This window comes from Manis javanica, chromosome 1 (genome assembly GCF_040802235.1).
Source record: "Manis javanica isolate MJ-LG chromosome 1, MJ_LKY, whole genome shotgun sequence".
In the NCBI taxonomy this organism is placed as follows: Eukaryota; Metazoa; Chordata; class Mammalia; order Pholidota; family Manidae; genus Manis; species Manis javanica.
In genome coordinates, this window is record NC_133156.1 from 80,232,394 (window position 1) to 80,245,366 (window position 12,973).

The 12,973-nt window shown below is 35.3% G+C and overlaps 1 protein-coding gene across 4 annotated transcripts in view; it reads right to left on the reverse strand.

The window, feature by feature from the left end:
• Positions 1–12,973, reverse strand: part of POLR3G (RNA polymerase III subunit G) — a 32,687-nt gene that overhangs the window by 3,649 nt on the left and 16,065 nt on the right. For 3 of the 4 annotated variants that reach the window (XM_017644055.3, XM_073234157.1, XM_073234150.1), the window contains exons 4-7: positions 12,372–12,428; positions 10,519–10,569; positions 7,008–7,090; positions 3,686–3,829 (exon numbers count right to left, since the gene is read on the reverse strand). In XM_017644055.3, the coding sequence (XP_017499544.3) occupies positions 3,686–3,829; positions 7,008–7,090; positions 10,519–10,569; positions 12,372–12,428 (335 nt within the window). The remainder of the gene's footprint in view (positions 1–3,685; positions 3,830–7,007; positions 7,091–10,518; positions 10,570–12,371; positions 12,429–12,973) is intronic. The other variant, XM_073234161.1, reaches the window with a different exon arrangement.

Sequence of the window (12,973 nt, forward strand, 5' to 3'; positions counted from 1 at the left end):
TCTGTACATAAAAGTGGAAATGAGTAAGAAAGTGATACTCTACTAGTCCAAATCAAGCATATGCCACTTGTGTTTTGGACATGAGCACCTCCAAGAATGTTCAGTGATTCACATCCGATGTTTTTTGTGATGTTAGTAATCTTGATACAGATTCGGAATGAGAACTTGTTCAAACTGATGGCTTAAATGGTTCTTGGCTTTTATGTGAGCCTTTGTTTTTTTCTTAACAACATTCAGAAGACTAAAGAAAGTCTGTATTTCCTCAGTTTTAGTAACATAGATAATTTGCACCATTTTACTATTTAAGACAAAATGCTTATCAAATTCTCAGTACATTGGTAGGTTAATTAGCATGAATTTTTCATTAATTGCTGAAAAAAGCAAAGAGGATTAACTCTTAAATCTAGAAAGAATTTGAGCTCACTCTGCCTCCCACTCAGAACATCTATCATTTCTCTATTAAAGTAGAAAGTTTTTGCTTTTTTGAAAATGAAATATAGTTATACAAAGACCCTGGTAGTATACAGTACTCTGCTAAGACCCAACATAGAATTCCAAAGCTACTAGAATCCTGACGCCTACTGCTTATTAGGGGAAATCGTAATTTCAACCCAGCTCAACTCAAGCAGACTTTATAAACAGCATTTAAAAAGCCAGTCTTGTCTGGAAAAGTAGCTACTACCCACTTAGAGCTAAATGCATGCCACCACCCCCAAGGCTAGTTGTGACAACCAAAAATGGCTCCTGCTATTACCAAATACCCCTTGGAGAGCAAAATCACCACCAGTTGAGAACCACAGGTTTACAGGGACTAACTTTCAAACACAATCTAACCTTGGCTCCTTCCAACCCAAGCAACTAAGCTTTCTGAAATAGAAATATGATCATACTTCACAACTTAAAACCCTTCAGCAGCTCACAGCACTCAGGATAAAGGCACATTTCTCAGCTTGCCATTCAAGACCTTTCAGTCATCTCTTCAGCCTCTCTGCTCCACAATCTGCACTCACACTCTAGGCCAGCCCTACTGGCCTGCCTGTCATTGATACCACCATGCCACACTCCCATCACCGGCAAGTCTTCTCTGTGCTCTTTCCTCTGTCTGCTAGTCTCTTCCCACTCCACTTCTCATCTTGACCTGATTAACTCTGCAGATCTCATAAATTGTTTTCTCTGAGATAGTTTCTTTGACATCCCTAAAATGGAGTTTGGTGCCCTTCTAACTTGCCCCTGTAGCATCGTGTACTACTACATCACAGCATTATTCACTGTATTAAGTTAATTAATTCCCAGTCTCCTTTCTGTGCCTCTCCCTAGACCCACCTCCTTGAGGGGAGAACTGTATCTTGTCTTGATATTCCCCTTGCCTAGTACAATCCCAAGCACATACTTAGCACACAACTACAAAAGGATGAATGGAAAAAGAAATTGGGAGTCATAAGCATACATAAGGTAACTAAAACTTTAGGTAAAGATGCAGTCAGTCAGGAAGATTATATAGACAGAAAAAGAAATCCAAAGAACTCTGAAGAATACTGACTTTTAGAAGAGAAGAACTCAAAAGAGACCATGAAAAGGTATCAGAAAAAGGAGAAAAAAAGAAGTGTTGTGTCACAAAAACCAAGGGAAGCACCATGTTTCTCTCTTACCAGGCACCCAGCACAATGCCTGGCACAGAGTAGATGCCTACAATTGCCTTAAATTGTTCAATTTAAATGGAAGAAAAATTATATTTTAATAATCAAGTTGTGAGCCTTGTTAAATGTTACAGAAAAGCCAAGTGAAATAAGGACTGAAATGCACTCATTGGTGAACTTGGCAATAATTTCAAAAGCATATAGGTATATATCAGATTTAAAAGAGAGCTAATTGGGTCGGGGGATTGCAGGGGAGTGAGCGAGTGAGAACAGCTCAAGAGCTTTCCAAGACACAGTACGAGAGTTGGAAGAGGAATCTGAGGAACATATTTTAAATGGGAGATGAACATGTTTTAATGCATGAATGGAAGAGATGAGTAGAAAAAGAGGTAGAAAATATGGAAATGGAAATAACATGAGGATTATGGTCCTTAACAAGGGCAGGACAATTAGCCTCAAACAGGATGAAGGACACTTCTCCCATCAATGAAAAAACGAAAAAGATGGAGGAGGAAAGCCATTTATTTTGAAGGCAGAGGACATGAAATTAAGAGAGTTTCCTCTTGATGGCTTTACTTCCTGTATAAAGGTGCTATTATCTGCTAAGAATGAAAGGAAAGGTATTCAAGGAGAGGGATAGAGAAGAAAGAAAAAGGTCTAAAATACTTGCTGTAGTGAGCTGACTTGACAAAAGGAACTGAAAACATGCAAGCCAGCAAAGTGGGGCTAGTATTTCTTCAGTGGCATCGGTTTCTGTGATTCCTCATTAAAGATCAGAAACCAGGCAGCTTTGGAGGGGAAAAGAAGATACAGTGAAACTGATGAAAAGTTGCTTTTGGTACAGAGTGTGTGCTGGGAGGACAAGGGACACGAGTAATGCAAGAAAGAAGTTGGAGGCTGAGCAAGGGTCTAGGTTCCTTAGGCAAGAAAATTAAAACAGGAAACCAATAAAGTGGAAATAAAGGATGAGGGTCTGGCAGTCTCAATTATGTCAGAGTGCAGGGAAAACAAAGTGAATGATATGGGAAGTTGGAGACAAATGTGGCATGTTTAATTTAAAAGTGTTTGGAGTTAAAATTTACCTAGAAGAATAAAAAGAATACTCAGGAAATTTCTGAAAAGAAGGGTAATATACCCTAAAAATATTAACAAATAATCAGAAGCTTCTACTAATTGGAACAACTTAGTGATGGTTCAGAAATAGATCAGTGGAACAGAGTCCAGACATACATCTAAGTAGATATAGAAATCTAATAGCTGATAAAGGAGAATTTCAAATCAGTGAAGAAAACAAATTATGGATGAGTACCTCTGTCTTTATACCAATACAAATTTCAGAAGAATCCAAAACTTAATGCAAAATAATTAAAGCATATAATAAAAATTTCATAGTTGGTGCGGTTTAAGTGAAGAAAAGATTCAGAGTGTGGTCTGAGAAGCTGAAATGGAGCGAGGAGAAAGGTCATTAGAATGGAGAAAACTCAGCCTAGGGTTACTGCACAGGTGTTCACAAATCCCAAACATGACCAACAAAGTTACCCTGCTACAAAATAACTTGATTAACTACAGCCTATTTTGAAACATAACCATGTTTCCAGAAGTTAGAAATTCCAAATCCCAGCCACTAAGCCCTGACTCAGTCATATACCTCAGGCTGGATTATAAATGTCCTCTGGTGGTGTCCACATGAGGGTAACTGCAGGGATCTCTCCCTCAGACCTCCTGACTAAGTCCTGAATTGCTGCAAATTTTACGTGGATAAATTTTAATTAAACTGGTCTGATAATTTCATTAACTTGTGGACTTCCACTTCTAAAGCTGCCTATCAAGTTACTTTTACCTTCTACACTCAATTTGGTATCATTATAAATTTCACTGCTACTATAATTCTGTGGATACCAAGGAATTAATGCCAGTGGTACTTATAGGCCCCTGGTTATCATCAATTTGGTTTTTTTTTGTTTATTTTAATTGTATATCATATATCTGATTATTAGATAACCCTTAATCTTAGTAAATTTGCCATCCTTCCCCACATAGACCTTCACCTCCTCCTGCTCTTCTTCATCACAGTCCTCTTGCTCTGCAGCAGCATCTGTGTCATCGTCGCTGTCTTTACTTTTCTCACCGCTTCCTTCTTTCTCTTCATTTTCCTCATCTGATTTTTCACCATCACCTCTCTGTTCCAATTCCTGGTATAAAAGAGCTTCATTAATTTAAATGGAAACCACTAGACTTTGCCCTCTCTGCTCAGCCCCAAGAGAACACCTGTCACCTATTCTAATCCTCCCTTACCAGCTATCCAGGCCGCCATCTGGGAAACTGGGAGTTGACTCAAGAAAGGGGGAACTCGCGTTTTCTTTGATTGTGTTCTTTCCTAACTGGGTCTCAAGTATGATGTGGTATCAATCACTAATGCATAATGGTTTATTTTTATGATTTCTGTCCTACCTCCTTCTAAAATATTGAGTTGACTCAGTTTATGGAGAAGTATTTTCAGAATATTATTTTGTTTTCCTTCTAACATGAAAGGAGAAAAGAGAATGTAATGGTAAAGAATATAATGGTAACATTTCAAAATGTTTGTTTTGCTGTATAAGTGAAATCACTTAATATGGTCATTTTAGGGTGAATAATCCTATTTTTAGGTTATCCATGTCCTTATCTGTTTTTCCTCATTTCCAAGAATTTTTGCTTCTTAAAATATCTGGGAGATTGACAAGAAACAATTAAAACTTAAATCAGAGTCAACTTTAGCACTTAATAAGAGAAGAGGCAAGGAGACACTGAGTTGGAAAAGCTTTGATTGACTGGCTTTTCCAGTTACCCACCCTGTTAAAATCACTATGGTACCTTCTTGTAATACACAAATTTAACTAACATCTTTCTGTTTCTATTATGACTATCAACAATTTTTTTCACTTGATAAAAAAGTTACCCATTTGTATTACTATCACTATCCATTCACTAAATTATTATATGCTTAATTTACAAGATTGATAGAATTTCACAAGTGTTCTAGGAAGTGGGTAAAGTAATACGTTCACATGTTAATATTCATAATTAAGGCATAAAATCACTTTAGCTAAGATATGATTACTCTTAAATAGCAATCAGAACATGGATTCATAAATCTGCAAATATTCCACCCTATTATAACATTTTTGCTTTGTAGATTAGATAAAGAGAGAAAACCCATTTTGTGTTTGTAGTGACTACAATTTAGCTCTTCTTTTATTGGTTCTTACTTATTTTTAAAAACCCCTTTAATTACATTCAAAGTTGAATTTAAGGAAATCAAATCAAGAGAAAAGCTACATCAGAAAGATTCAATTTCTCATCAAAATTCAAACTCCACCTTTCCTATCACCTCACCCCATTCAGGGAGAACAAGTTAAGACCAAGGTAATAGACTTAAGATTATTTATCTTCATACAGACTAATGTTGCCATGTATGAGTTATTATTACAATATAATGTACACACATTTTTCCAATTGGCAATCCCTTTGGAAAACTACAGGTAAACAAAATAGTTTTTGTAGATCTTTTGAAGTGTTTCCAAATACATCCACACATGTAACAATGTGTCAGTATGAATTAATGTACTGAATTGTTTTTTTCTGTTTTAATCAAACCATGGTATAAAGGCCTACAACCCATAGGTTTGTGAGGTTAAAAATGAACTGTAGTGTTATATTTATTTAACTCTGTGCAAGATATATACTATATCTGAAAAATAATTCTATTAACTATTATTTCATAACTAGCAACAAAAGTATTTAGACCATTTTTAACAATGTGTGTACTGAAAAAGCTGTTTAAGTGTAGGGAATACAGAAACACAATTTGTTCTAATGAGAAACCAAACCCAGAGGGCCAGATCAATCCTCCTTACAGCACATGCATCTTAGCAACTTCTTCTCAGGAAGTTTTAAGAACATCAGAATCTGTGTTCAGTCAATACAAGTTGTTCAATCAATACAGTTCTACAACCCCATCCATCATTCTACCATAGTTAAATCTGACAGTTATCACTATTCCTTCAACAATCCTCCTGGCTTTATTTCCAGACATGTTATCTCCAGCTCAAGTACTGGTCAAAAAATAAAATAACAAAAAATATGAGTTTCAGTTACTGTGTAGCTAAACTAAATTGGCCAGTCATATATAAGTTTTAAAATCTTGACTTCCTCATCCCTAAGTCAGGTATAATAATACTCATCTCTTTTTGTTGTTTCGAAGTCTTAAGGACATAATGTACGTGAAAAGCTATCAAAAAGCCTGGTGCATACTAAGTTCTGCTCATGAAGAGCCAGCTGTTATCACCAGCATCACCATCACTGCTGTGCAAGTTAACACACACTGACAGAGGGAATAAACTGGTGTAACCTCCTCGGAGGGTGATCTGTCAATGTTTATCCATATCATATAATACACATAAGTGACCCAGCAAATCTTCTTCAAGAAATCTCCCCTACATGTGTGAATGACACACTTAACATGAATTCACTGCAGCATTATTTACAATAGTGAAACATTAGATGAAACATAATGCCTGTCAAGCATGGGTATTGATGAAATAAATGATGGTTCATTCCTACAGTGCAGCGCAAAACAAAAAAGGAATGAGGTGACTTTGTAGAGACTGACATGAAACCATCTCCAAGGTACTTTCAGTATAAAATGAAAATGCAGAAGAGTGTAATATGCTACCTTTTATCATTAAAAAGAAAAAGAAAAAGTCTGTATTTGGTAAGTATAAAATATTCCTGGAAGGATATACAAGAAACTGGTAATGTTAGTTGTCTGCAGGAGGAGAACTGGGTGGCTGGGACAAGCATGGGAGAGCAAAATTCCAGTTCGTTATCTTTTGGATTTTACATCTTTTTATTTTTAAACTAGTTAAAAAAAGATATAAAAATAAGCTCCATAAAATATAGTTTTCCCTCATTAGAATATTCTAAACTTAACATGAGACAGGCAAAAAAGCATTTAAAAAGTACATATACAATAATAGGAGAAAAAAAGAAGTTTTTAAAAGAAGTACATTTTAGGTGTGTAACTCTTTTCATGTTTCTTTTCCATGCATAATTCAAATGCAAGGGAAAATAAGAGTAGAGTGGAAAAGGGAGCAGGTGATAGGTGAGGCAGTTTGGCAGGTGAGTGATAAAGAAGGACAGGATGGAACCCCCTTATCTCCCAGCCAACAACATTCAAGCCTTTCCAGTTACTCTGTGTACTGGACCCGGTTCTACCAAATCCATATATTGTTAAAAAGTGAGAGAAAATGGAAAGTTTGCAGAAGGCAAAAGGAAGTATGATATTTTCTTTCATTTTAGTTTGTTTTTATAGTAAGAAAAAAACCTTACCTCTATTTTTTTCAATACATCTGCAGCATTAGTGAGTGAAGCACCTTTTCCTGTATCTTTCACCTTTTTGGATTTTGGACCTGCTGAAGTAAAACCAGTTAACACATTTTTCTATAACAGAAACCGTGTATTACATTTCTTTGCCTTTTCATATGCTAACAGTGGTTATGTCATACCCAGCAGTTACATCATTTACAAACTGAATTAATTTTATTAAAGAATTAAAAAAATTAGCACACCTCACCAATTTTCCATGGTGAGGAGTAATCATAATCCTTTAATAGGATACTTTCTAATTCTGCACACAGGTATCTTTTTACTAGTACTGAAAATCTGTACTGGCAGTTAATGTCATTAAAGCCAGAATTGCTAGTGTTATTTCAGGTAGAAGAACCAGAGGGCCAGTGAAAGGTTCTCACACATGTATTTTCTGCACTGGCTTCCTATTCACTGATCAGAGTGCTTTATTTTGACTAGTGTAATTTTACCAGCTTTGGAAAATAAAAACAAGCATAGAAAAAATATGCATTTGCCAATGGTTAAAGAGATGAGAAAGAGGTTATATTCAGAGCAACAAAACTTTATCTTTGGAATGGAGATTTAAATGGTTAAACTGAACACACCTATCGTGTGTCTCTATGTGTGTATTTATCTGCTGGTTCATCTGTATTCTTTATCATATTCTTTATTATACAATAAACTGGTAAGTATGAGTAAATATCGCCCTAAGTTCCGTGAGCTGTTCTGGCAAACCAGATCCAAGGAGAGGAGGGTCGTGGGAACCTTCAATTTGTAGTCAAGTCAGACAGAACTTGTGGGTAGGTAACCTGGGGACCTACTGTTCGTGATTGGCATTTGAAGTGGGAAGCAGTCTTTTGGGATTGAGTCTTTAACTTGTGGGGCCTGTTACTCCAGTTAGTGTCAGAATTGAACTAAAGTGTAAATTACCCAGCTGGTGTTGCAGAGAATTGCTTAGGTGGGAAAAGGTCCACACATCTGGTGTCAGAAGTGTTGTGAATATGGTAGTAGTATGAGAGTAAAGGAGAAACACACAGCAGGAGTGTTTTTCCTACAGACTGTTATCCAAAATATACAAAGAACTCTTAAAACTCAACAGTAAAAACACAGAATACCCAATTAAAAAAACTGGGTCAAAGACCTTAATAGACATCTTGCCATACAAGATATACAAATGCAAGTGAGAAAATAAAAAGATGCTCCACATCATTTGTCAACAGGGAAATGCAAATTAAAACAGTAATAAGACACCACTACACACCTACTAGGTCAAAATCTAGAACACTGACAACACCAAATGCTGACAAAGATGTGGAGCAATAGGAACTCTCATTCATTGCTGGTGGGAATGCAAAATGGTACAGCCACTTTGGAAGACAGTCTGGTCGTTTCTTACAAAACTAACCATACTCTATTATATAGCAATTATGCTCATTGGTATTTACTCAAAGGAGCTGAGAACTTGCGTCTCCACAAAAATGGATGTGTATAACAGCTTTATCATAATTGCCAAAACTTGGAAGCAACCTTTCATTCAGTAGGTAAATGGATAAACTGCAGTATATCTAGACAATGGAATACTAGTCACTGCTAACAAGAAAGAGTTTTCAAGACATGAAAAACTGGAGAAACTTACATGCATATTACTAAGTAGAAGAAGCCAATATAAAAAGGCTACCTACTTTATGCTTCCAACTATATCACATTCTGGAAAAGACAAAACTGTGGAGACAGTAAAAAGAGCAAGGAATGCCAGGGATAAGGAGAAGGAAGCGATAAATAGGCAGAGCACAGAGGATTTTTAGGGCAGTGAAACTATTCTGTATGATACCATAATAATGGATACATGTCATTTACTTTTGTCAAAACCCACAGAATGTACAATATGAAGAGTGAACCCTAATATAAACTATGGATTCTGTATAGTAATATTGTAACAATGTAGGTTTGTTGACTGCAACAAAGATATTCTGGTGGGTAACATTTATAATGGGGGAGGCTATGCATGTGTGGGGGCAGGAAGTATATGGGAAATCTCTGTACTTATTGCTCAATTTTGCTGTGAACCTAAAACTGCTCTAAAAAATAAAATCCATTAAAAAGCAAAAAAAAAAACAAAAACAAAAAGAAAAAACAGGGCCTGAAAAAAATGAAAAGGGTAAAGGGGACATTTCTTCTCTACTAGTTGCTAATCCCGTTGTTGTTAATTTTTCTGCTTTCTTGTTTTTTTCTTTCTTTATTCTTTATAGCAAAATTCCCCAAAGACTCATCTATGTTGCCTGTTTCCTTTTCCTAAACTCCCATTTACTGTTTAACCCATTCCAATCTGGATTCCACATCTACAGATCTTTTAAAAAACTCTCACTGAGGTCAACAATGATCAACATGTTAAAAATTAGTTTACATTTTCCCATCTTGATCCTATTTGACTTAGAAGCATTGTTTAACCTCCTTTAACACTGTTGACCACCTTCTGAACGCTCTCAAATTCTGTGTACTTTTACCTCTGAAACTACACTCTCTTCAGGTACTCCCTGTTCTATCTCCTCTCTTTGCTGACTCAATCTCTTCTACCAGCCCATTACATTTTGGCATTCCCCCAAGTTTGGGGTTAGGCTCTCATCTCTTCTAATTTTCTAATTTCACACTGGACAATCATCTTTCTCACAGTCTCAATTATAGGATCTATGCAGGTGACCAGCATTTCCATTTTGAGGTCCATCCCCCTCTACTCAACAACATAGTATTCAATATTTCTATTTGTATATTTCAAAGGAAATTTAAGTACCACCTGTGAACTGAACTCATGACTTTCCGTCACAGGCTTGGTCTTCCTCCAATACCCCTACCCAATCACATCCTCATAAACTCCTACTCATCCTTCAGCCTGGACTCCGATTCCATTTCCTCAAAGAATCCTTCCCTGACCTCCCAGTGAGGACAGTGTTTTTGTTTAACGCTTATATTCTCTATGACTGTAAGCTTCATGAGGTCAAGGATTATTTCCTTACTGTTCACTGTTTTATTCCTCTTGGCACAGTACCCAGCAATAGCAAATGCTCAATAACTACTTAAACAGTGGAATTATGAAAAGAACAATACAATGGGAACTTTTACTTTGGTTTTTGATGTACAACATAAAGTTCTATGTTACCAGTTCCCAAGTTTTACCAGTTATGAATGCCTTAGTTAAAAACTTAAAATATACCAAATATAACCATTAAAAACATTTCAAAAATGCAAATGAAAATGTCTACATAACTGAAAAGTTTTTCCTAGGACATCAGAATTCCATAATTCAAGAAAGGGAAAATAACTAAACAAAAAAAACAAAGCAAAAATAAGCAACAAAGAGCTTTACCAAAACAATCAAAATGTGAAACATTTTGCAAAAGCACCCAGAACACTGAATGGAACTTCAGGTTGACAATTCCATATTAGGTACATTTGAGCAATTACCTTTTCCTATCTGGATTATTATTAGTCAATGTACCTTTTTTGCACTTTTTCTTTGGCATCATCTCTCTTGGGAGTCTTCTCCAATCTGTGTGTATGAGAGAAGAAATACAAACATTGCAGTTTCCTTTAAGAATTAGTAGCACTGGACATAACTATTTACAGGACATGACAGTTGCTCAAGCAATGAAAATAAAATTTCTTAATGTCTAACTGGATTAGGAAGACTTAGCCTGGGAATCAAAATATTTTCTACCATGAAGAATAAAATTCATTAGAATAGCTTTGAAATAGTGCTATTAAATTTCTACAACATTCTTTCAGCAGCTATATCGTATTTATATGATCAATTTTAAATACAGAGATTTTCATAACAAGAATGATAATGTAGGAAAATATTTATGGGCATTAAAATCTATTCATGATATATTATTGAATAAAGAGTTTCTAAAGCAATATGTATAGAATCTCATTAAAAAATAAATCTAACATAAAATACTTTTACATATATAACACAAATATTTCATATATTTTTATGCACATATGTTTGTGCAGAGAAAGCTCTAGTGGGAAACACACTATTGTAGTAATTCTTTGTGGGTGTTAAGATTGCAGCTGTTTTTCTTAAGTCTTATTTATTATTTGACTACGATGTGTTTTGTAAGTTTTCTGTAGTTGTTATGCACTTATGTAATAAAGGATTTTTCTTTCAAAAGTTAAGATATGTGACTATAATCCGAACACATGCAAAATTAAATTATTTTAATAATTATCTGAAAACTTTATAATCTAAAATATATATAACTGTGGAAAAGCAAATTTCCTCCAATAAATTATTTTGCCACATTAGCTTAAAATTTCTCTAATTTGTCATTTCATTCATTTTTAAGTGTGGAGTTAATCAGAAAAATAAAGCAACATAAAAATGGATTAAAAAAAACTGCCTGCCAATAAAACTCAGCATGTTTTGTAGAATTCACATTTACATCTCAAGCTCTTTTACCAAAAATGATAAATTTTGCTTTGAATATATTTGTTTTAATAAACAACTCATAGATGATTATGAGAAAGTATATAAAAAGAATCACTTAGGAGATGAATATTTATGAAATGGAGCAAATGAGAGATCTAGGACAGCATTTTCAGGAGGACCCACTCTTATCAATGTTCAACCCTGAAAAGAGAAAGCACTGCAACCAGTGAAGGCAGTGATGCTGTAAATGCCATTTATGCTTTTACACAAAGGCAGTTTCCATAAAGCACCAAGGACAGAGGTCAATGGAAAGTGAGTTGAAACAAGGAGATACGGGTTCTTGTAGTACTGTCCAAGTCACTTTATTTCTATGGCAACTGTTTTTTATCTGCAAAATGAATAAGCTAGATGAGAGGTCTGTAGCCTCTTCCACCGTGTTTGTATCCAAGGCAAATACGTAAATGTTGAAAAAAAAAATCTCTCTTAAATATCGTTCTGTTGGAAAAGCATATTAGCAACTAAAAATAGTCTATTTCTGCTTGAAAGAAAGGAATATCCTTACGACTAGACTTGTTTTCTCCTCAAAAGCTGTAGAATCACTCTGGAGCACAGAAATGAGTACTACTGGTACTACAGATTAAAGTTGTGATTGTGGCAAATGAAAACAGAAACCCCAAATGGGTTTGGTAAGTCTTCCTTTATAAAACAAGTATATTAAGAACTTCTACAAGAACACTTCAACTCTTCCTTGTTACAGTATACAAATCTTAGTTTTCAAAATATATACATTCCTAAATAATTATGGGAAAAGAACCAGATCATTATTTTTCTATGGTGAAAATAGAAAATTTGTCCAAACAATATGGGGCACAGAAATAGCCTGTAAAAATTATTTAAACATTTTGTTTTATGATTACCTGGTATCCACTCTTCTTTGTACAACTTCATGTATCTTTTGCTGTATCTTTCAATATCTAAAGAAAATGAAAAAAGGGTGTTCATTAGAAAAATCAAGAATAAACCTGCATTTAAGCTATTTCTTTAAAATAACAGAAAAAAAACATCTTTCATTTCACATACAGGGAGTTTCCTACATTTGTACACAATGCGTTCTGAACACACACTGAAAAGTTCAATGAGCATTAACCATGTTTAAAGAAGTGGCAAGCAGCAACTGGGTACGAATGGCTGGACGAGCAGAGACCTAAATTATAATTATGGTTCTTGGAATCAGACAACCTGACTCTGAGAATATTCACAAAAGCTCTGAGCCAGGTCAGAAAGGCACTACCTACAAGGGTAGGGAGGTCTATGTGGCATCTCCTATTTTCTTCTTGTGACACTGGCCTGCAGCTCCCCATCTTTAAACCTTATGTCTGGAATCTATTAGGTACCTAAGTGGACATGGAAGGCTGTTTGCTTAGTACACACATTCAGTTAGCCTTCTCAATGAGCTACTTTTCACAACCCACTGGAGAGGATGGGCAAAGGGGCAACAGGCAAGGCTGAAATTGATGGA